The sequence below is a fragment of the Rhinolophus sinicus genome, linkage group LG07 (assembly GCF_036562045.2).
Source record: "Rhinolophus sinicus isolate RSC01 linkage group LG07, ASM3656204v1, whole genome shotgun sequence".
NCBI classification, from domain to species: Eukaryota; Metazoa; Chordata; class Mammalia; order Chiroptera; family Rhinolophidae; genus Rhinolophus; species Rhinolophus sinicus.
The window spans coordinates 98,954,562-98,980,733 of record NC_133757.1 but is presented as its reverse complement, the minus strand read 5'-3'; the positions used below and the strand labels follow the sequence as shown (position 1 = coordinate 98,980,733).

At 34.2% G+C, this 26,172-nt stretch overlaps 1 protein-coding gene across 12 annotated transcripts in view; it reads left to right on the top strand.

The window, feature by feature from the left end:
- HMBOX1 (homeobox containing 1) overlaps window positions 1-26,172 on the top strand; it is a 167,237-nt gene that overhangs the window by 84,703 nt on the left and 56,362 nt on the right. For all 12 annotated transcript variants that reach the window (XR_012498141.1, XR_012498140.1, XR_002137473.2 and 9 more), the window contains exon 5: window positions 25,690-25,800. Coding sequence is in view for 9 of the 12 variants with exons in the window: in XM_019733209.2 (XP_019588768.1) it covers window positions 25,690-25,800 (111 nt within the window). In the remaining 3 variants the exon portion in view is untranslated. The remainder of the gene's footprint in view (window positions 1-25,689; window positions 25,801-26,172) is intronic.

Here is a 26,172-nt window from a genome sequence, read left to right as displayed (position 1 = left end):
TTTAACAAGTGTGCGTCTTACCCGTATCTAGTGGCTCATTCCCAAAATACAAGAATTTGTGTAAAAAGGCACTCTGAACCAGTTTTAGAAATGTTCCAACTGTACTCAGACCACTTTCCTTTATGATTTATCTTTAAAATGAAGGATCAAAACACTACTCACTTAATTTAATTGTAATAATTCCTTTATAAAGGTGGGGATATATTGATCCCCTCCCTAACCAGACAACTTCAGACCAGATATTAAAAACCATTTAAAGTGTCAATATACCTTTTTCGAAAATAGAATTTGTTTTTTAGAACAGTTTTAGGTTCACAGCAAAAGTGAGTGGAAAGTAGTTGCCATATATTAGGTGTGATAAAAAAATACAGTGAACGTTTAAATAAAAAAATGTATTACAGTAAAAGACACATTGCCATTAATCCCCCTCTCGTCGAACACACTTATCCCATCGTTCTTGCCACTTTCTGAAGCAGTTCTGGAAGTCCGGTTTCCTGAGTGTCTTTATGAACGTTTAAGAAACAATGTGCGTAGAAAATGGCCTGCGAAATGGGCAAATGGTTTCATCCTCCATTATGACAACACTCTGTGTCACACATCGCTTCTGGTATATGACAATTTCTGTCAAATAAAAACATTACAGTGTGTCACCATCTACCTTAGTCACCGGATGTGGCACCGTGTGATTTCTGGCTCTTCCCCAAAGTCAACATGATTCAGGACATTGAGGCAGCCACAACAGTACAACTCAAGACACTCAGGAAAGAGGACTTCCAGAACTGCTTCAGAGAGTGGCAAGAACAATGGAATTAAGTGTGTTCAAATCGAAGGGGAGTATTTTGTGAGGGATTAATGGCAATGTGTCTTTTACTGTAATAATTTTTTTTATTTAAACATTCACCATATTTGTTAATCACACCTCGTTCCTCCTGCCCTCCACACACGCAGCCTCCCCTGCTGTCAGCATGTGGCACCAGAGTAAACCTACACTGACACATTATTATCACCGAAAGTTCATAGTTTACATTACGTATAAATGCATTTGTACATTCCAAGAGGTTTTGAAAAATGTATAATGACAAGTATCTACCATCATAGAATCATAAGATGATACAAGATGATACTATAGTTTCACTACCTAAAAATCCTCTGTATTCCTCTTCTTCAGCCCTCCCACCCTCCCTCCCCACAACCCAAGGCAATCACTGATCTTTTTTACTGTCTCCATAGTTTTGCCTTTTCCAGAATGTTATCATGCAGTATGTAGCCTTTTCAGGTTGGCTTCTTTTTATAGATTCAAAGGATTTCTACAGTAAGATAAACAAGAAGTTCATTCACTTAGTAATATCCATTTAAGTTTTCTTAATATTTTTTCATGGCTTGATGGCTCATTTCTTTTAGTGCTAAATAATATTTCACCATCTGGATGTCCCACAGGTTATTACCCATGCTCCTACTGAAGGACATCTCGGTTGCTTCCAAGTTTGGGCAGTTACAGATAAAGTTACTATAAACAAGTAGAACTTATATATCTACATTAGAAAAGAAATGTTGGTAGGGCATAAATCACAGACGATGGGATTGTTCTCTTATAATACAACCAAATATAATTACACTGTTCTAACAAGATTTCATCAATTCCTACCTAGTGAATTTTAGTAGTTTTATGTAGATATCCAATTTGAAGGCTATTATCTGTCACAAAATGGGCAGATTTCTACATGTGAGTTGTAACTGTTTATCTCCAAATTGAAAGGGTTTAGAGTTTTTTGTTTCTGTTAGGAGGAAACTTTTCAAATCTTTGAATGGACTTCAATTGCCAACAATATAAATGTTTTTACAGAGTATGTTTTAGGATTTTCTCTTGTCTTGCAGCCTCTCTAGAATAAGAACAGATGGCGTCCTGTGGTTCAAACAATTCTCTTTATTTCATTTTTTTTTCTAACTTCAGCAAATTCTTGGCAAACTATTTTCTTGTAAACATAGCACATAAAGTTACTTTTTTTTCCCATAGGAAAACATCCAACCTCTATATCCAATACCCACATTTTCTCACTTTGGTGATGGCTAAGTGAAAATAATTTCGGAGGATTACTAACAACTTGTTGGTAGAAAAACAGTTTTCTACTTGAAATTCATTGTCCTCCCAGGACTTTCAGCATCTCAAATGCAATGTAAAGGGCTGTACATTTTTAGTCTAAAAGTTATGAAGGTTGGTTTTCAAGTATAAAACAAGATTTCTCTGCCACTTGTATTTAAAGTAGATACTGTACTTAAAATTTTTTTATTCTACCATCAGCTTTGACAAAAGTGACTTTTAAAGGTTAGGCAACAGATGTGGTTTCCCCCCTCCCCTCCCACCTGCCTTCAGTAAGTTTCATTCCTCTTCCTGCCCCCTTCAAGTATTGTTTCCTAAGATTGTGAAGAAAAGTCTGCACTGAAGGTTTAATATTCCGTCCACAGTTTTATGAAATATTTCTTACCTAAGTTAATTTTCCTTATATTGAAAACAAGTGGACTGGGATCAATGACAGAAAGAAGAAGTAATAACTGAGTAAGAAAGTCAGAAGGTATCTGTGTCTGATAAAATAGCCAAACCTAAAGTTCACCTGTAGTACATGTGAATAACTTCCTGCAGAAGAAGGCTCTGATGGGAATAAGTACCATTTTTTGTAAACTATAGATACGGTCTTTTATGCGTTGAGGAATTAATCCTGTTAACTCTTGAAATTTACTCAGGGATAGATCTTAAAGTATTTGACATCAGTTGTTACAAATAATTTGTTCTGTTAGCAAAATGTACTAGATTTAGTAATGTGTATAGTTACTAACTTTAGTTAAGTAAGGAACTTGAACTAACCAAACTAACCAAGCTTGAGGGCTGTGATATCTGAGAGGCCTATGAAATTTTGAAACACTCGTTCAAATTCTTTGGCCTTTAGGAGAGCTTTTAATATCAGCATGTGTCAACTTCAGCTAAATTTGACTATATCATTTGATCCTCACAGAATAAACTTAAGATATGCAGGGGCATGTGTTTTTTTCTTTGTTTTTAATCACCTCGATTGAGATAAAATTTGCATAAGAGTAGAGTTCTCTGACTTGTACTAAATATATACAGTGGTATAACCATTACCAAAATCAAGATATAGAACATTTTCAGTATTTCAACAAGTTCTCTCCTTTTTTTCAGTCAAATACCTCTCTCCACTGCAAGTCCCTGGCAATCACTAATATGCATTTCTGTCAGTATATTTTTGTGTTTTCTAGAATGTCTTGTGACTGGAATCATACATACATCCTTTTTTGTGCCTGACTTTTTTCACTCATGATACTTTTGAGATTCATACTGTTGTTACATGTATCAGTAATTTGTAACTTTGAAATGTTGAATATTAGTCCATTGAATGGATATAACAAGATTTGTTTATACATTAATCAGTTGATGGGCATTTGAATTATTTCCAAATTTTAGCTGTTGTGAATTAAGCTCCTGTAACATTTGTCTACAACTTTTGTGTGGACATAATTTTTTCCTTTCTCATACCTAGGAGTGGGGTTGTGGGGTTATTGGTAAGTATATGTTTAACATTTTAAGAAACTACCAAACTGTTTTCCAAAGTGGCTATACCATTTTGCGATCCCACCAGTAATATATGAGAGTTCCAATTGCTCTGCATTCTCTTCAACACTTGGTATTCGTGCTTCTGTTTAAGTTTAGCCATTCTAGTGCATATAAAATGGCATCTCACTCTAGTTGTATTTTACAATTTATATTTTGCTAATTATGCTAGTTATATTTTGCTAATTATGTTGAACATCTTTTCATATGTTCATTTGCTATTCATATATCTTAGGTGAAATGTCTGTCAAACTTTTTGTCCATTATATTTTGATCAGGTTGTTTGCCTTATTATTGATTGTAAGAGTTGTATGTATTTTCTGGTCAGAAGTCCTGAAATAGGTGGACATACAGATATCCTAGTCTGAGGCTTGCGTTTTCATTTTCTTAGTATCTTTCAAAGAGCAAATGTTTTTAATTTTGATGGAATTGTATTTATCATTTTTTTCTTTTATGACTCATGCTTTTTGTGTCTTAAGAAAACTTGCCTAACTGAAGTCTCAAAGATTTTATGTTTTGTGTTTTTTTTTAGAGATTTTATAGTTTCAGCTCATACATACAGGTCTATGAACCATTTCAAGTTAATTTTTGCACATGTGTTAGGTAAGGGTTAGGACGTATTTTTTTTTCCATGTGGATATCCAACTATTGGAGCACCGTATGGTGAAATGGTCAGCAGTGGTCAAGAGACTACTCTTTTTCCATTCAAGTACAATGGCACCTTTGTCAAAAACCAATTGAATATGTATGTGTGGGTCTGTTTCTGGGCTTTCTATTGTGTTCCATTAGTCTTATATCTATCATTATACCAATACAAACTATAAATTATTGTTGACTTACAGTAAGTCTTGAAATCAGAAAGTGTAATTCTTTCCAACTTTGTTTTTCTTTTTGTAGATTACTGTTGATATTCTAAGTCTTTTGCATTAAGATATACCTTTAAAAATCAGCTTTTCATTTCTTACAGAATAGCATATTTGTCTTGAGCTTGGGATTGGGACTGGGTTGAATATAGAGCAATCTAATAGCATTAGGAATTGACATCTTAATCATACTAAGTGTTCCCGTCCACAAAGATGGTGTATCTCTCCATTTGCTTGTCTTCTTTCTTTCTCTTAACCATGTTAATACTTTTCAGAGTATAGATCTTGTACGTATTTTCTTAAATTTATCTCTAAATATTTTATGTTTTCTGTACTATTTATATTGGTCCTATTTTTAATTTCAATTTTCAGTTGTTTGTTTCTTGTCATAGAATAATTGATTTTGGTATATTGACCTTCTATTCTGTAACTTTGCTACTAAATTCATTTATTTGTTCTAAGAGCTTTTTAGGGATAAATTCTTAGGGTTTTTCTGCATGTTAATAGAGAAAACTGTACTGCTTCCTTTTCAATGAGTATGTCTTTTATTTCTTTTTCTTGCCTTATTGCACTCACTAAGGACCACTAATGATGAATATGATGAGAGCAGCCATCCTTGCCTTTTTCCCAGTCCTAGGGAGCAAGCATTCAGTCTTTCACCATTAAGTATGATCTTATCTGCAGGCTTTTATAGATGCCCTTTATCAAGATGCCCTTCAAGGAAAGTTCACTTCTATTTCTAGTTTCTGAGAATTTTTATCGTGAATGGATGTTGTACTTTGTCAAATATTTTTTCTGCATCTATTGAGATGACCACGTTTTTTCTTTTTTAATCTTGTTAATATGGTGAATTACATTGATTGATTTTCAAATGTTAAACAAGCCTTGCATTCTGGGAAAAACCCAACTGAATCATGATGTATTACCCTTTTTATATAATTTGATTCAATTTGCTGGTATTCTGTTAAGAATTGTTGCATCTGTGTTCATGAGGGGTTATTATTCTGTGTTTGTTTTGTTTGTTTTTTCTGTTCTTGTAATGTCCTTGTCTAGTTTTGTTATGATAATGGGCCTTATAAAACAAGTTGGAAAGTGTTCCCATCGCTTGTATTTCTATAATTGGTATTATTTCTTCCTTAAATGTCTTCATTTTGAGACTGTGCTTTTTTTATTATAGTGAATATCTTACACTTGGTCATGACTTACTATCTATTAATAGATCTAATTCTGTAGGGCTTGTACCCTATACTGAAATCAACAGAACAAAGTACAGAGTAGTAGGAATTATTGGGTCCTTAATACCTCAAAGATTGTCTGCGCTTTTCTACATGATTTTGCCCTTGGCAGAAATATTTTTCTCTTGCCAGTTGCCTAAAATGTCAGGGTTACAAACCCCAAACCAAATTGAATTTGCTTTAGATACAGCAATAGCTCTTCCCCTGTGCCCTAGTATACCTGAGTAAAGAACATAGTGTTTACTCACTTAAACTATGAGACTTTGCTTCCTGTAGTAGTTATAAAAATATTGAGTGACCTACCTCTAAATAAGATCAAGCTGACCCATGGATATTTTGGTTTTGAACACACTGATTTTAATGCACATGTCCAGATCATATTGCCTCAGTTGTTATTGCTCTTGATGAGAAACATGGGGAAAGGCTTTTAGGAACATTTTTAATGTGATCTTTATTTAATGTTTTGAGAGACATTTTAAGAGCTAGAATATGCTATTTTCATAAAAGTGTTTTTTTCTCCTTTGTTTGAAACATAAAGATTGTTGTGCCCAAGCCCTTCATTGCTAAATATTGTTTACAGGATATCTCTTACCAGTTTGTCTTGATTTTCTTTTTTCTTCTTTTTTTTTTAAGGACATAAAGAGTGTTTTTGAAATGTTTGAGTGCCATGTGTTAAAATAATTATTAGCATGCATTATAATATTTAGTATGGAAAATGCCTCTTAAACCGTTTTTGCCCATGCTATTTTTCAGTCATTAGCTCAGCTTTATCATTGTGCCAACTACCTACCAGGGCAGCATGTAGTCCTGTAAATGAGTTGTAGATAACCAGTGGCTCTGCTTTTTACTATGTGCACCTTGCTAGCTAAACCTCTCTTTTTGGAGGGTTTTTATTTTTAGCTATAATTTATTTTAATACTTACCTAGTACTAGATGCTGTGATAACTGTTTTATCTATTTGAGAGCCAGGTGTTAACTTCTGAGGAGATTCCGTCATTTACCTGTAGTCACATACATAGCTAATTGCTCTTTGTCCTGCTACAAAGCCAGTGGTTTGCACAGAGCCAGTGTAGTACATGAAGAGTATGACTTTGAAGGTTCAAAATGTGATTTCTGTCACTTACTAGTTACGTAACTCTGGGCAAGTCACTAAATGTCTTAAGCTTCAGTTTCCTGTTTTGGAAAATGAGAATAATAATAACCATTTAGCAGGGTTCTTAAGTAGACTAAATGAGTTAGTTTATATAAAGTTTCTGGCACATAGTAAATGCCATAGAAGTTTTTTATAATTATCATTATTAACCATTATACTGCTTAATGTTTGGCCAGAAATCATTTCCCCTTCATCTCTCTCCAAAAATTGACTTTTCTAAAGCTAAGCTTCCTGAGACTAAATGTGTTAACCTTAAGGTTTCTCACCTTGGACCACTTAATAATGAACCTTTAAAAATATATAGCATCCCCGTATTCATAGCAGCATATTTACAGTAGCCAAGATATGGAAATAACCCAAGTGTCCATTGATGTATGAATAATGGAATATTATTCAGCCATAAAGGAAATCTTGCCATTTGCAACAACTTGGACCGAGCTTGAGGGCATTATGCTAAGTGAAATAAGCCAGAGAAAGACAAATACTGTGTGGTATCATTTATATGCAGAATCTTAAAAAAAAAACACACACACAAAAAACCCCAGAAACCCATAAATATGGAGAACAGATTGATTGGTGGTTGCAAGAGGTGGGGGAAGGGGAGGACAAAATGGGTGAAGATGGCCAAAGGCACAAACTTCCAGTTATAAGATAAATAAATCCTGGGGACATAATGTACAGCATGGTGTATATTTAAGGATGCTTAAAAGAGTAGATCTTAAAAGTTTCCATCACACACAAAAAATGTCTAACTATGTGTGGTGAAGAACATTAACAAACTTTCTATGGTAATCATGTCACAATATATACATATATCAAATCATTATGTTATACACCTAAAAGTAACACAATAAAAAAAGTTCAAGGTAGATCAGTGGATTTTAATGTAAGTATGAAAAAAGTTTAGTGAATTGATTTCAGATTGCAGATTCTAACCTTTAAGAATATATCATTTAATAAAACTGACTTTTATTATGAAAAAGAAAAGAATACATCACTTGTCAAGTTTTAGTGTATTATCAGAGAATATCCACAATTATTGGGAAAACTATTAAAGTACTCCTTTTTCATCTAAAAACATGCTATGTGAATTTCATTTTGACATAAGCATAGGAAACTTGCTTCATCATGACTATCCTTCCACAGTTTGGCATGCACAAAATTGCCTTAAAAAATGTTGTTTAGATAATTACAGCTAATATCCTGAGCAGAGTTAGAAAGTAGGGAGGAGACCGTCCAGCTCCCCTGTGGCAAGATCTGCCTTCTCTCCGCCCTGTGTTCCCTCTACTTGCTGACCTTACCAGGATTTTGTCTAGTATCCTCATTTTATTTCTCAAAGGAAGGGATGTCAGTTGTGATGACTGCACAACAAGTATTCTCAAATATCTTCTGAACGGAGTTAGTTCCCTAAAATGGAATTTTGAAATTTTCTATGCATTCTTATTACTGAAATAAAAGCCTATAATTAAACTAAAAATAAAATGGAACATATGTTTATTTTTTATATTAGAAAGTATCTTCATTTGGTTCGAACTTCAGAAGTACATATAAGAGTATATTCAGTGCTAAGTCTCTCCTATCTCTGTCTCTCAGACATTGTACCCTTTCTAGAAGAGACTAATGTTATCAGTTTCTGCAGAGATATTTTATGCATTTGTAAACAAATAAATGTGTCTACAGTTCTTTTCTCCTTTTTTGTCAAACAGGTGGTATGCTATATACACATCAAGCTTTTTTAAATTGGAAATTATCCCGCATCAGGATATAAAGAATATTACCACCGTTTTTGTTGTTGGTTTTTTTTGTAGCAGTTTTATTCTTTCATTGGTACATAACATAATGATGTATCTTATAATCAATGTTGTTGTAGATTTAATGAAACGTGGTATAAACATTGATGAACATGCTGCTTGGATTGATCTCAAAATCAGTTGTAACCATCTACCCTCTAACCATTGCCCTCCATCTTTGCCAATAATTGGTACATTGTTAGATTTCTTTAAGTTTTACCAACCTGAAAGAAATGGAATGGTATTTAAGTGCAGTTTTTAATTTAATTTTTAATTTTTATTTTTTTATTGGGGTATAATTGATATGTAAAATTATTAGTTTCAGGTGTACAACATGATGATTCGAAATTTGTATAGATTGCAAATGATCACACAGAAAGTCACCATATATAGTGACATTCTTCACCATAAATAGTTACAAAAAATTATTTTTTCTTCTGATGAGGACTTTTAAGATCTACTCTCTTAGCAACTCCCATCACTATAGTTTTAATGCATTTCCCTGATTACTGTTTGGATTAAACATGAGTTCATATTTAATTGCCCATTTAAGTCTGTTGCCCATTTTTTATAGGGTTGTCTTTTTCTGTTTCTTTTTGTATTTTTATTTTTAAAAACTTTTGACAAATAAAATTGTGTATATTTAAGGTGTATAATGTAATGTTTTGACATATTTCTACATTGTTATCACTGTTTTAAAAAAATGAACAGTATCCCACCTTCTAAATACTATAATGTTGAACCAACTATTAACATTTTAGCAATTCAGTAACGACTTTAAACTGTCTTTTGCCTTTATCCCATGCACAGACACTGACTAAATATTTGTTTAATAAATAAGTAAAATTTATTTAGAGATTTAGATAAAATTTCAGCTTGATGGTAATATATTATTCTTTTGTATGTGTAACTTATTTTTCTTTTTTGATGTTTATGTATACCTCCTTTGACCGTGTAATTTATCTTCTAGGAACTTACCCTATAGAAATATTTCCTTATGTCTAGAATGATGAATGTACAGGAAAATTTATTGCAGCGTATTATGTGATAGCAAAAGGCTGTAAATAAGCTAGGTGTCCATCAGTAGGGGACTAGTTAGGTAAATTAAGGTACATCCATATTACGGAGCACCGTTTATCCATAAAAGAGTAAGGCAGCTCTGTATGTCTCAAGTGGAATAGGGCCTTCCACTTGAGACATATATGAGTTATAAGGTGTGGGAGGGAGGTGACTGATTTTGTTTTTAAGCACCAATTTTTAAAATACATACCTTATCACAGGCTCAACAATAATGTGTAGTGGCTAGATTCAACTCAAGTATCAGCAATTGCCTGTGTGCTCTTTGATACCAATCAGAATCACAACAGGATTTTGTTGTTCTGACATGATTTTAAAGTTCATCTGTAAGAAAAATGCATAATTATGACTAAGACATTTTTTAAAAAGAACAGAGGAAAGAATTTGAACAAATTTACCTTTCCAGTTATTAAAGTATACCATATGATTAGAGTAAGTAAATAAGATCATATTGTCAGATTGATAGATGTATTACTTGTACAGAACAGAGTTCATTAATAGATCTTTGTACGAGTATATAGGGAAATTTAGCTTAAATAAAGGAAGTACAGTTGACCCTTGAACAACATACGTTTTAACTGCATAGGTTCACTTACTCGTTGATTATTTTTTAATAAATATCGTAAATATGGTTTCTCTTATGATTTTAACACTTTTCTAGTTCACTTTATTATAAGAATATGATATATAATACATATAACTTACAAAATGTTCATTAATCAACTGTTTATGTTACAGTAAGGCTTCCAGTCAACAGTAGGCTGTTAGTAGTTAAGTTTTGGGTGAATCAAAAGTGAAATGCAGATTTTTGACTGCACAGGCATCCCAAACCCCTGCATTGTCTGTATTTCAAATCTATAAGGAAATGGTGTTTTTCCATTGGTTATCTATTTGAAAATAAAGATAGAAATGATAGATCGCAACATCACACCAGAAACAAACATCAGTTTCCATGTGGAATAAAGAGATAAATATATACTTTTTAAAGCTAGATAAAAGATTCTACACTATTGTTAGAAGAAAATATTGAATATTTTTATTATTTTGAAGTAGAATAGGAATATATTTTGAAGTGGAATAGGAATATCTCTTGTAGATATTGAAGTAGGAGACCTTTCCTAAGTAATACATAAAATCCAAAACGTAAAGTTAGATGGATTTAACTGTATAAAATCTTTAAGCATATATCCAACAAAAGATGCTGTAAACGGGATTCGCACTGAAAGGTATTTGCAGTATAGCGAGCAAAGGATTGGTATCTATGAGCTATCAAAAGAGCAATTACACGTTATTATGAAAACAAATAATCCAATAGAAAAATTTGCACAGGCTGTCAGTATGTAATTTTCAGAAGATGAAATATAAATGGCCAATAAACATGCGAAAAGATTTGCAGCCTCTTGGAAAATTAAATAAGAACAATCAACTGCAAGTTAATAGGTTTTGTTTGTTGGTTTGTTTTTGCCCATTAGATCACCAAACTTTAGAAGATTGAGGCGTACTGCTGGTTAAAAATAGCAGAAAAAAATTTGTTCCACTTCTGTCCATCATAACCCAACAGAAACAATAAAAATAAACAAAAATAAAAGAAAAAAACTCTATCTTTAATGAAGCAGTCACTAGAACCTTAAAACGTAAAGTAAATCAAGTAGAAGTTCTGAATCAAACAAAAGAAAACGATGCACTGACACATGCCTCCTCCATCCTGGAGAAAGAAAGTTTCTCTGAAAGTGTCTTAGTTATGAATAGTTGATCAATGATCTTTGGTTTCAGGGGGACAGTTCTAGAGGGATGAGGCAACAAGAATAATGGGAATATTCCTACATAGATACACTTTAATGTAGAAATCCCATGCCTATAAGCATGGGGTCCCTCAATTCCACATCTCCTGGCAAGTACTGAAACTTTCTGTCTCTATAGATTCACCTACAGACAAATTGCTGGACATTTTCTAAAGTAGACTCATATACTACGTGAACCTAATGTTTTCAGGGTTCATCCATGTTGTAGCCTGTATCGCCACTTCATTCCTTTTAGTACCCGAATGGTATTCCATTGTATGGACAAACCACATTTTATCTATTCATCAGTACATGGACATTTGGATTGTTTCCACTTTTTGGCTGTTGTTCATAATAATGCTGTGAACATTGGTGTACAAGATTTTGTGTGGACAAATTCTCTTGGACTATACCTAGGAATGGAATTGTGGGTCACGTTATCATTCCATGTTTAACATTTTGAGGAACTGTCAAACTGTTTTCTGTTTTACAAATGCACCACACATGAATGAGGAATCCAGTGGCTTCACATCGTCACCAGCACTTGTTATTATTCGTCTTTTAAAGTATAGCCATCCTAGTGGTTGTGAAGTGGTATCATACAGTTTTGATTTATATTTCCTTAATGACTCTTGGTGTTTAGTGTCTTTCATGTGCTTTTCAGCCATGTGTATATCTACTCAGAAAAATATCTAGTCAAATCCTTTGCCCATTTTAAAATTGGTTTTGTCTTATTTTTAATTATAAGAGTTCTTTACATATTTTAGATACAACTGTCTTGTAGATACAGGGTTTGCAGATATTTTTACACTTTTGGTAGTGACCTTTGAAGCACAAGATTCTAATTTTGGTGAAACTCATTTTTGTTATTGGTGCTTGTGGTGTCATAGCTAAGAATCCATTGTCTAATTTGAGGTCACACAGATTTACATTTATGTTTTCTTTTGAGAGTTTTATAATTTTAGCTCTTATATTTAGGTCTCCGACCCATTTTGATTTAATTTTTGTATATGATGTGAGGTAGGAATCCAGTATTTTTTTTGTATTTTTTTTGCTGTGGATATCTGGTTTCAGCACCATTTGTTGAAGAGACTTTTTCGCTATTGTATTGTTACCTTTGTCAAAAATTAATTGACCATAGGACCGGCCCAGTGGCTCAGGCGGTTGGAGTTCCATGCTCCTAACTCCGAAGGCTGTCATGGATTCCCACATGGGCCAGTGGGCTCTCAACCACAAGGTTGCCAGTTCAATTCCTCGACTCCCGCAAGGGATGGTGGGCAGCGTCCCCTGCAACTAAAGATTGAATGTGGCACCTTGAACTGAGCTGCCGCTGAGCTTCTGGATGGCTCAGTTGGTTTGAGCGTGTCCTCTCAACCACAAGGTTGCCAGTTCAACTCCCGCAAGGGATGGTGGGCTGTGCCCCCTGCAACTAGCAACGGCAACTGGACCTGGAGCTGAGCTGCACCCTCCACAACTAAGACTGAAAGGACAACAACTTGAAGCTGAACGGCACACTCCACAACTAAGATTGAAAGAACAACAACTTGACTTGGAAAAAAGTCCTGGAAGCACACACTCACTGTTCCCCAATAAAGTCCTGTTCCCCTTCCCCAATAAAATCTTTTTAAAAAAAATTAATTGACCATAATGTTGGGGTTTATTTCTTAGCTCTCAATTCTATTCCATTGATCTATATTTTATCCTTATACCAGTACCATACAGTTTTGATTACTGTAGTTCGACAGTAAGTTTTGAAATCAGGAAGTGTGAATCCTCCAACTTTGTTCTTCATTTTTAAGATTGTTTTGGCTATTCTGGATTCCTTACATTTCCATAGGAATTTTAGGATCACTTTGTCAATTTCTGTAAAAAAGCCAGCCGAATTTTAATAGGAATTCCATTGAATCTGTAGATCAATTTGGGGAGTACTGTGTTTCCCTGAAAATAAGACGTAACCAGACAATCAGCTCTAATGCGTCTTTTGGAGCAAAAATTAATGTAAGACCCGGTCTTATAGTAAAATAAGACTGAGTCTTATATAATATAATAATAATATAATATAATATAATATAATATAATATAATATAATATAATATAATATAATAAATACCGGGTCTTATATTAATTTTTGCTCCAAAAGACGCATTAGAACTGATTGTCCAGCTAGGTCTGATTTTCGGGGAAACACTGTATTGTCATTTTAAATCTTAGATCTAATCCATGAATATGAGATGTTTTTCTATTTATGTAGGTATTCTTCAGTTTCTTTCAAAAATGTATAATTTTCATTGTCCCAAGTCTTGCACTACTTTTGTTAGATTTATTCCTAAATATTTTATTCTTTTTGATGCTATTGTAAGTGGAATTGCTTTCTGAATTTCAGTTTTGGATTGTTCATTGCTAATAGATAGAAATACAATTTATTAATTATGTATGTTGTTCTTGTATCTTGAAGCCTTGCTCAACACATTTATTATTTGTAATCATTTTCTGTGCGCACGCGCTCATGTGGATTCCTTCAAATTTTCTACATATAAGATCATGTCATCTGCAAACAGAGGTAGTTTTACGTCTTCCTTTCCAATATGGATGCCTTTTATTTCTTTTTCTTACCTTATTGACCTGGCTAGAACTTCCAGTATTGTGTTAGATAGAAGTAGCGAGAGCAAACATCCTTGTGTTGTTCCTGATCTTAGTGGCAAACCTCAGTCTTTACTACTAAGTATGATGTCAGCTGTGGGATTTTCATAGATGTCCACTATCAAGGTAAGGAAGTTTACCCCTATTTCTAGTTTGTTGAGTGTTGTATATCATGAAGGGATGTTGGATTTTATCAAATGCTTTTTCTGTGTCTATGAAAATAATTTCATGGGGTTTGCCATTTATTAATATGCTACATTACATTGATTTTCATATGTTGAATGAACCTTGCTTTCTTGAGATAAATCCCACTTGGTCATGGTGTATAATCCTTTTTATATGTCGTTGGATTCAGTTTGCTAGTATTCAGTTGAGAATTTTTACATCTATATTCATAAGGGATATTGATCTGTAGTGTTTTTCTTTCTTGTAATGTCTTTGGTTTTGGTGTGAGGGTAATATTGGCCTCATAAAATGAGTTGGGAAGTATTTCCTTCTTTTCTATTTTTTTAGAAGAGTTTGTGAAGGATTGGTGTGTGTGTGTGTGAGTGTGTGTGTGTGTTTTAATTATTTTTGAAACACTTGGTAGAATTTACGAGTGAAGCTATCTGACTTTTCTTTGTGGGAAGATTTTTTACAAATTCGGTACCATTACTTGCTATACATCGATTCTGTTTCATCTTGAATTAGGTTCTGTAGGTATTTCTAGGAATTTGTCCATTTCATCTTGGTTATATAATTTGTTGGTATACAGTTGTTCATAGAATTCCCTTGTAATTTTTTTTTATTTCTGGAAGGTCAGTAGTAATGTCTTCTCATTCGTGCTTTTAGTAATTTGAAACTTCTTATTTTGCTCTGTCAATCTATCCAAAAGTTTCTCAATTTTATTGGTTGATTTAATGAGCCAATTTATTTTGTTGATTCTTTTCTCTGTTACTATTTTCTATTTCATTTATTTCTCTATGTTATGCCCTTCCTTCTGCTTAGCTTGGATTTCGTTTTCTCTTTTTTTTTTTTTTTTTTTGGTAATTTTTTAAGGTAAAAGTCTAGATTATTGATTTGAGGTCATTTTTCTTTTTTTAATACATACATTTACAACAATAAATTTCCCACTGAGCACTTCCTTAGCTTCATTTCATACATTTTTGTCTGTTGTATGTGTTGTTGTTTTTTTTTTAATTATCTCAAAGTATTTTCTAGTTTCCCTCATGATTTCTTCTTTGACACGTTGGTTAGAGCTGTATTGTTTAATTTCCACATATTTGTGAATTTCTCAGGTTTTTTTCTGTTATTAATTTCTAATATCATTTCATTGAGTTTGGAGAATATACTTTATATGATTTAAAAATTATTGAGACTTGTTTTATGGCTTAACAATGGGTCTTCCCTGGAAAAATTTCCACACATACTTGAGAAGAATATGTGTTCTGCTGTTGTTGAGTAGAATGTTCTGTAAATATTTGTTAGGTTTATATGGTTTATAATGTTGTTCAAGTCTTTTGTTTTCTTGTTAATATTGTCGTTGTATGATATTATTGAAAGTGGACTATTGAAGTCTCCAACTATTACTGTTGAATTATCTTTCTCCCTTCAGTTCTTACAGTTTTTGCGTCATGTTTTTGTGGGATCTGTTTTTTGGTGTGTATATATTTTTAATTATGTCTTCCTCATGAATTAACCCTTTTATCTTTCTGAAATGTCCTTTTGTCTCTCATAACAAGTTTTTTCGTTAAATCTATTTTGTCTAGTAAAGACACTTGCATTTTTATTTGGTTACTGTATACATGGTAAATTTTTTTCCTTTCTTTTATTTTCAACGTATTTATGTCTTTGAATCTAAAATATATCTCTTGTAAACAGCATACATTTGAATTGAGTTTTTTGATCCACTTTGCCAGTCTCTGTCATCTTATTGGAGTGTTTAATCTTTTTAAATGTAACGTAATTATGATGAGATAGGGTTTACATCTGCCATTTGTTTTCTGATTTATGTCTGTTTTGTTCCTCTATTATTTGATTACTTCCTTCTTTTGTGTTTAATAGATATTTCTAGCATACCAGATAAATCCCTTGTCATTTCTTTTGCTGTATTTTTTTGAGTTATTTTAGTGTTCGCTCAGGTGATTGCCATTAACATCTTAATTTTAACAGTCTCATTTGGATTAACATAAACATAATTTCAGTAGTATAGAAAAACTTTGCTCCTTTATAGCTTCGTTCCCTCCCCCATTTTTTGTGCCATTAGTTATATATAAATTATGTGCTTATATATTGTGTGTCCATTACCTTAGATTTAAAATCATTGCATTATCCAGTTTTCTTTTAAATCAAATAGTAAAAGAAATTATAAGAAAAAATACATGTATACTGCCTTTTATATTTACCTGTATAGTTACGTTTACTGACACTGTTTATTTCTTCTTGTATATTTAAATTACTATTTAGTGTCCTTTCATTTCAGCCAAAAGAACTCTTTTTCTTGTAGGGCAGATCTGCTGATATCAGATTCTCCCTGGTTTTGTTCATCTGGCAATGTCTTAATGTCTCCATTTTGGAAGGATAGTTTTGTTGGATATAGAGTTCTTGTTTGATGCTCTTTCCACCTCCAGCACTTTAAATATGTCATTGTACTGCCTTCTGACTTCATGATTTCTGATGAGAAAATCAGCTATTAATCTTATTGAGCATCGCTTGTACATAATGAATTACTTCTCTCTTGCTACTTTCAGATTTTCTTTTTGTCTTTAGTTTTCAACCATTATGATGTTTCTAGGTGTGGCTCTCTCTCAGTTTACCCTACTTGAAGATTACTGAGCTTCTTGGATGTGTAGATTAATATGTTTCATTAAATTTGGAAATTGGCCATTATTTTTCAAATACATTTTCTTCACTTTTCTTTCTTTTCCTCCTGGTGTATATTGTATGTATACCGGTATACATCATGGTGTCCCACAGGTTTTTGAGGCTCTGCTCTATTTTCTTGATTCTCTTTTCTTTCTGTTTCTCATAATAAATCATTTGATTGACCTGTCTTCATGTTTACTGATTATTTCTTCTGCCAGTTTACATCTGATGTTGAGCCTTTTTAATGAGACTTTTTCATTTCAACTTATTGTACTTTTCAACTACAGAATTTCTATTTAATTCTTTCTTATAATTCCTGTCTCTTTATTGGTATTCTGTTCGGTGAGACATTTTTCGCATACTTTTCTTTAGTTTTTTAGACATGTTTTCTTTCGTTCTTTAATAACTTAAAATAGCTGATTTAAATCTTTGTTTAGTAAGTCCAACATCTGGGTTTCTTCAAAGACACTTCTTACTGACGGCTTCTCTTACTATGTACGTATCATACTTCCTTGTTTCTTTGCATGGTTCATAAGTTTTGTTTTGTTTTCTTAAACTGGGCAGTTTAAATAGTATAATGTGGAAACTCTAGAAATCCCTACCCTTGGATTTGTTGTTATTGCTGTTTATTGTTGTTACTCTTTGTTTAGTGACTTCCCTGAACTTATTCTGAAAGTCAGTATTATTTGTGGTTTGTGGCTTCTGAAGTCTCTTCCTTGTTAGCTTAGCAGTCAGTTAATTATTATCCAGAGAATTCCTTAAATACCTGGAACCAATACATTTCCCAGCTTTGCTGAGGGACTCTGTATGTGTATTGGAGCATGCCTTTAATCCTCAGACAGGCAGTTTATAATTGTGCCTTAGCCTTCACTTTCTCTTTGCACCATGTCTCAAGGTCTGCCAGAGGTGAGACCTTAGGGACTTCACAGTTCTTTATTGTACATGCGCGTTGCACTGGTCATACATAACAGACCTAGGCACGTGCATAGCCCTACGCATAGGTCTTGCCTTCTTGATTCCCAGACATATGTCAAAGCTTTTCAAAGACCCTCAGAAACTAACCTCATTTCTCAGCTTTTAAAATATTTTCGTCTGCTGCTTGCTTGCTCCAATTATTATCATCACCTCAGGCACCTGCAATGTTAAGTGATTGCCCTTGATTGTTTTCAACAAACCACTCCCTTTCTTTTCTCTTCCTAAGGAAAAGACTGTTCACACTGAATGAGGTCTGAATCAGGTCAAATAAGGACAGGCCTTGCAAATGGGAGTTTTCAGGGAAACCCCAGACAAGTCAAATAATGACAGTTCTCTTAGAATGGTGTTTTAGGGAACTCCAGACATCCTTTAGGTAGTACGTGTTATACTCCCTCCAGTGGCTATGAGACATCTCCTGGTTTTCACTGTGATTGCAGAAATACTGGTTTTCAAGTCTACTGTGATGATGGGATGATGGGAGTGGGTGTGGGTCAAGCTCAAAATGTCATAAAGCTATTCTTCTGAAAATTGGGCATTTTTTAAAGAAATAAGCACTTCTTGAATTGTTGCAGGCCTTTGGTTAATTTCCAGGGTTCTGAAAAAGTTGATTCTGACCATTTTTGCCAGTGCTTTTATGGTAGAGCAGCTGTTTCTCTCAATGCTTTTATGGAGGACTGGTTTTTCAGAAGTCCTTAATCTACTCTTCTCACTGACATTACTCAAATTTAATAGATTTTGAAGGAATGTCTAACCCTCAGAAAAATTCCCCTGTAGCATTGTCCTCAAAATATAAACATGGAAGATAAACACAAGCATACGAGGACTGGGGAATATAGCACCAATAAACCTGTGCAGTCATGTGCTACTTAACAGGGATATGTTCTGAGAAATGCATCATTAGGTGTTTTTTATCATTGTGTGAACATCATTGAATGTATTTACACAAATCGAGGTGGTATAGCCTTATACACACCTATGCTATATGGTATACCACAGTCATATATATGGTCTGTCATTGACTAAAATGTCATTATGTGGCACATGACTGTACTGATAAAAACTGCTTGGTGAAGAAATCTCACCAATCAAAAATTAAATTGAAAATATGGAATCTAGGCATTAACTGGGAAGGGGACAAGAGGGACCTTTTAGGGAGCATGAAAATAATCTATATCTTTATTTTAGCAATAGTCACGTGTGTATACATGTGTCACAACTCTTTGAACTATACACTTAAAGAGTAGTGCACTTCACTATATGTAAAATATGCCTCAATTAAAAATAAAAATACTGAGCTTAGGCATGAGAAAACTGGGAAACTGTATGATAAATCTTGAATTCATTTAAATCTAGAACTGTCAGTAAACAACTATGGGAATTATGAATCCGGAACAGAATGTAAATGTTGACCATGCAAAAATGTCTTCCAAATAATTAGGATTTGGGTATGATGGCTGGAAGGGGAGATCGGGGAAGGGTAGTCTGTGTACAATGTATGTATTAGTTGTCTGTTGCTACACAAAAATTTACATAAGACCGTAGCAACTTGAAATCTAAATCTCGATTATCTCCCTCAGTTTCTATGGGTCAGGAATCCAGGAGGAGCTTGGATCAGGGTCGTTGTGGTTCAGGGTGTCTGAGGTGGTTGCAGTCATTCGGAGCCTTAAGTCAGGCTGGAGAACTCACTGCCTAGATGGCTCACTTGCGTAGCTGGTGGAATGCCTCAGTTCTTCACCACATGGATTTCTCTATAGGCCCGGTTGAGTTGTCTCACAACATGGCAGCTAACTTCCCTCAGACCCAACTATCTCAGAGATAGTTGTAATGTTTTTCATAGCGTAACCTCAGAAGCCACGGACTATCATTTCTGCCATATTCTGTTGGTTGCACAGACCAACCCTGATGCAGTGTTAGGGGGGAGTAGGAAGACCAAGAGGATTATTAGGGGTCATCGTGGAGGCTGGCTACCACAGTCTGCTAATTGCCTCAAATTTTTTAGCCAGGAGCCATTAAATACTGACTACAAGTTAGAAAATAACTTCCCGCTTCCTAATGTTTTTGCATAATTGTTTTTCCTTGCTTTAGTGTATTCTTTTAGTAACTTTATTTCCCTTATGGAAGCATTTAGTAAACTTGAGTAGATCTTTCATTTTTCACTCTTGTTTATTTTAAATTTATTTTTGAGTTAAAAATCAGATCAAACTGAATTTAATATTTTTACATTTTAAAGTTCTGTCTGTGCTAAGATCTCATGTTAGTAATTATTTCTGCCTATTCTGTGTCTACATATGCTTGAAGTGATCTTACAATGAATGTAGTTATTTCTAAGTGGTAAGAAGTTGGATGTTATTTTTTTCATTAGCTTTCCTCTGAATTTTTCTGCTTTTCTCTGAATTGCTTAGATTATTTTTTAATGAGTATTATGTTTAAAAAGAGAAAGTCAGACTTTCGAAATAAGTCATATAGTATTCAGTTACGGTTAGAATGTAGGGAAACATTCTTCTCATCACTGTTGGCTAGAGTATAAAATTGGGTACAACCTTTGGGGGGCAGTCTGGTAGTGCGTATCACAAACTTTTATGCTGCTCATACAGTACAAATTAAAAATTCCATTCCTGTGAATCGACCCTAAAATATTTGTTCATATGCACAAAGATATGCATAGAGTGTTCATTGCATCATTATTTATAATAATAAAACATGAGCAACAACTGAAATGTCTAATAATAGGTAAATATTTAAGGAATTGTGGTGTATTGTCTAGAATACCATGTAGCCATTAGAATGATGAAGATTCATAATATACTACATAAGAAAATTCCAAAACATTATGTGAGAGATATGCTACTTATTATACATAGAATAACTCCAAATTGCGTTTAAGAAAGCCCAACTAGATATGTGTGTTTGTGTGTGTGTGTGTGTGCGCGCAGGTGCACGTTTATGTATTAAATGCATAGGAAAGAGTCTGAAAGGATTCCCACCAAATAAACAAGATTACCTCTAGGATTGGGAATAAGAGAAGGGCTGGGGATAAAGGACTTTTTTTCCCTCTGCATGTTTGTGAATTATTTTTACGGAGAATGCATGCATGTGTTTTAACTTAAAATTTTTGAGATGTAACTCTAGTTGCATTGTGGAAGGTGAATTGTAGAGATGACTGCAGTTCTCAAGTAGAAAATTGCTTGAAGAAGTACGTTCCACTTTTTCTTTTCAACTGTGAAATTATCTTCCAATGAAAGAGGACCTGATCGTGAGAATTTTGTACTTTGTGAATCTTAGATGGCTTTTTCTTTTCATCAGATTTCAGTTGTCCAAGCCAAAGAGGCTGAGATTCCAAACTGCAGGAATGAGGAGTGGAGAGAACATGAAGAGAATTTTAGGAAGAGAAAGTTTGGATTTAGTAAACATGTGAGGGTTGGGGGAAAGAGTAGAGTGGAGGGTAAAATTGAGATGGGGTACACAGGGAGAAGAACAGATTAATAGGAAGAGGATAGTGAATTGAATTTACTGTGTTAAAGACCTGTGGGAAATTCTCATGAAGCTATCTAGTAGTTGGTTTGCAAGAAAAGGCTGGCACTCTGGCATTTAGATGATGTTTTGAATCATGATTGTTAATAGTTGGGATAACCAAAGGAAGAGTGTATAGAGTGAGAGAAGATGCTTAGAGATAGATCTCCGAAGACACTAACATATATAGGAGCTAGCAAAGCAATCTCTGAAGCTGACTCAAAAGTTTATCCAGCATTCCAAGGATGAAGAGGATGAGCATGGTCAGTAGTGTGACACTCCACAGGAAGTGGAAGGAAGAGGAAGCATTGAAATTTGTACTATTAGAGACGTGGACCAGAATGGGTTGTGGTGGAGAGCCCTCTAGTGGAAGGGTGCACAGCATTTGAGGAACCAGAAGAAGCCTGATGGAGCTGTAGCTCAGAAAAGAATGTGAGTGAGGCTGCCAAGAAGTCAGACAGAAAAAGTCAAGAACCACATGATTTCACTCAGATGTGGGATATAAAACTGAAAGTAACAAACGAACAAGACAAAGAAACAAAAACTCATAGACACAGACAACAGTTTAGTGGTTACCAGAGGGTAAGGGGGAAGGAGGGTGGAAGAAGAGGGTAAAGGGGATCAAATATATGGTGATGGAAGGAGAACTAACTCTGGGTGGTGAGCACACAATGTGATATATAGATGATGTATTATAGAATTGTACACTTAAAACTTATATAATTTTACTAACCAATGTCATCCCAATAAATAAAAATTAATTTTTAAAAAAAGGCTGTTTTGCCCTTTGAATACAATGTGATCACTTTCTTATTGGCAGGAAATTAATCAGGGGTTAGTGTTTAGTCTTTCAGTATATAAAGGTTGTATGTAAAATTTCTTTTCTTCTGCCCTGTGAAAGGTAGAGAAAAGGTTTTTGAGGGGCTAAAATTATAGAGAATGGCATTTTTTTCCAGCAGTGGGAAGTAAGAGGGGAGTTAGGGAAATTTTCTCCCAAGGAGAAGCACGCAAACTGACAGTAAAGAAAGGCTGTAGGGCCTTTTCACACCAAGCTCTGCTGAAGTTCTAAAGGAATGGAGCAGCCACAGAAAGATGGATTAAAGAACCTTTACCTATCAGCAATCTGCTAACTAAGAAAAATCATTGAAAAATGTGTTACTGCACAAATATAATTTCTATGGGCTTTTTCAGGAAAAACCTGCTTTATTACTTTGTTTTCTATATTTATTATATGAAAACAGATTAAATTTACAGGGAAGAAGTTCTTTGTTTATTTTCTGCTCACAAGAGTCTAGACGGGAGGATAGTCTTTATTACCTTCTCTCCCTTTGTTTTATTAAATTAATAATTATGCATAGAGAAAATTGTGGAGAAACATATATTAAGAGCTGACATGGTTTACCTCAGAGTGGAATTGTCAAGGGAATGCTGAAATTAACTTCTTTCTGCACTTTGTTGTTTAACTTAATGGCATTGTTTATAAAAACAACCAATAAAGTATATAGTGTTTATAAGGGAAGGCTAAAAATAAAATAAATTAATATATATTTGTAGAACGATTAAGAAAATTATAGAGGTATAGGAAGTCTACACTCTACCATCTTTGGCTATATATAAGTTTTTGTTACTATACAAAACAAAAAGTAAATTATGTATATATTTATAAAACCACACTTTTTTCATTTATAGCATGGGCATCTCTTTCCATATTGATACATAGCCATTTATTCTTTTTAAACACTGTATAGAATTCTAAAAACTTTTTTTGGGAAACGTTTTAATTGAAATACATACAGGGAAAATTGTTCAACTTAAAGGCTTTTAAAAAGTGAAGACACATATACAACCACCATCCAGATCAAAATTAAGAGCAGTGCCGGTCCCTACAGAAGCTTTTCTCATACCACCTCCCAGTATAGAACCTCCTCCCCCCCAGCCATGGGTAACCACTATTCTGATTGCCATCCATACAGTTAATTTGTCTGTTTTACAACTTTATAGAAATTAAATCACCGTTGTATGTGGCTTTTTTTTTTTTTATGTGTGTTTCTGACTTTTTGGGGCCCACCTTATTTTTTGTGAGATTTATCCATGTGGTTGCATATGACAGTAATGTATCCTTTTGCTGTTCTGTATAGTAGTCTATAGCAGAATGCGTAAATATCACAATTGATACAGTCTCCTGTTGATGGGTATTTGAGTTGTTTCACATTGGGGACTGTTATGGATAGTGGGCCTATAAGATTTTCTTGTACATGTCTTTTGAACACATTTTTATTGAGCATGTACAGAGTTCTTTGCATTATATAATGAAGAAAGAAACGGTTAGGTCATATAGTACGCATACATGCAGCTTTAGGAGATACCGCCCACTTGTTTCCCCAAATGGCTTTGACATTTTACCCTGCCGTTGGTAGTGTAAGAGTTCCACATACTCCATGCCCTTGCCATGGCTTTTTGTTTGGTTGTTTTTTGGGTTTTTTGTTCTTATTTGTTTTTGATGGCTATTTTAGAACATTAATTTAAAAAGTCTGCCCAGTTTTTTATTATGCAAATGTACCATAATTTGACTCATCTTTTTGATGGGCCTTTGCCCTCTTCCCCCAGCACAGCCCAGCCAGAGCCAGGCCATCTGTGGTTGCCTAGTGGGCTCTGGTTTATTCTACGTGTGATCTGTGTGAGGGAGCTTTAATACTGAAAGTGGAAGAACCGATACAGTCTTTTTTTTTTTTCCTTAAAAGATTTTCCTCACATTCCCATTGCTTTTGAGTAGTATGGTACCAATACGAAGGATCCGTATAAAATTGTTTTATTTTGTTGACGTGAAAATCAATTTTGATTTCATGGTAGTAAATGGTTTTCACTCTCGTTTAAAAGTAGTGTAAAAAACTAGTATAACGTCTGACTCTAGACTTTTGGTAAAAGCATTGCTAAACACAGCCAGTTTAATTATACAGAATAATTTGGTTTCTCTTAGAACGAGCATACAGTGCTAGCTGCCAGCACCTGCATCGTAGATCTTCAATCCATTGGAAAACTGCTGTGTGAATTACGTGAGAATGTTATCACTTAGGTTTTAGAAAACGATTTTAATTTCACCCTTTGAAAATGCAAGGGATTTCCAATCAGAATACGTGGCTTTGCAGCCCCACCTTTCTTTCAACAAAACTTCCCTCCCCCATTTCCTCACATTTTCTTCTAACATAGGTTTTTTTAAAGTATGAAACTCTAGGGATTTGCTTTTAATGAGTTAAATGTGATCGTCAGACCTCCTGCTTCTTCTCATGTTAGGGGGTGTGAATACTTCATGATAACCACTCTTCCTGTTGTGCAGTATAGCTTTAAACAGGTGTTGGCACAGGTGGTATTCAGTAATATCCAGTTACCATAAGTAATTCCTTGGGAGAGTTTAGATTCTGTTAACGCTCTGTGATAGTGTCTGGTCCTTTGAAAAGTGGCTTATGGGCATATAAGACAGTTTCATCTTTCCTATTATTCTTTGCTTTGCCAGTTGTGTATTGAATTATTCACTTTTGGATAGCTATAATGACCAGGAGAATGTGCTTCTGTAAGTCTATGTGTTAGAAGAACGTCTTTACCTCTAGAGCTTTCTTAAGAGATCATATTGCAGCATAATTCTAAAAGTCTTCCAGTTCATAGTTATTTATACTGAGGTACATAACAAGTCTGAAATGCCTAAATGAATTAACAAATAAGCTAGAAATCTTATTGAAGAGAGCATTCTCAATGACCTCTCTTTTCCCAACCCCTCTTTTTATCAGTATCAATAATGAGTAGCCAAACTCGCTGGCTTGAAGTTTTTCCTTCTCAATATGTAGTAAAATTTCTAATATTCTAAACCGAAATTTGGGTGGAGGTGATGGTGATTGAAGCAGCAAAATCTAATTAATTTCTGATAAGTAACTATTACTTAGGAATCTCTTCATTTAGCTCGTATGTTCATGGACCTGGTGTAGAGATTAATTTTAGAGACCGCTTGAAAATCTTGGTTAATGAAATACTTTGACCTCTGAGTACTAGCCTAGCCAGTGTCAGCCTTTACAAAGAAGCCCGATGTTAAATACTTTGCTCAAGAATAAAGACAAGAATAAAGAACCCAATAACCTAGAACCAACAGAACCTTCCTTAACTTCCATGTGATTCCAGCACCCGCAACAGCTATTTCTCTTTCTGCATAGGTATCAGTCAGAGCCGGATCTCTCACTGGCTGTTGCAACAGGGATCAGACCTGAGTGAACAGAAGAAAAGAGCATTTTACCGATGGTATCAACTTGAGAAGACAAACCCTGGTAAATACCATTTCCTTTTTTCATTGCATGTGAAACGAGACATATGTAATTAATTACTTTGTTGAATGTGCCTTGTCTTCACTAAGTTTGTTTCCTAGTTTACTGTTGTTCCTTATATGCCAAAGAACACTCTTAAGTGTAAAACCTAAGCCATCATTGTACCAGTTTTTAGTTTAGTGTCTAATATCATCTAGTCTTTTTCACTGCTTCCTCTAAGGCGCCTCTTTGTTCCCAGGTTTTATATTTCTAACCAAAGATTGAAAGATGGATCATGGTTGTCAGTGGCCGATTTTTTTCCCCTTAACTGTTGGTTCACACGTCAGGTTCCACATCTAGGTTTTTGGGGTTTTTTTGTAAATCTTGTTTTAGTTA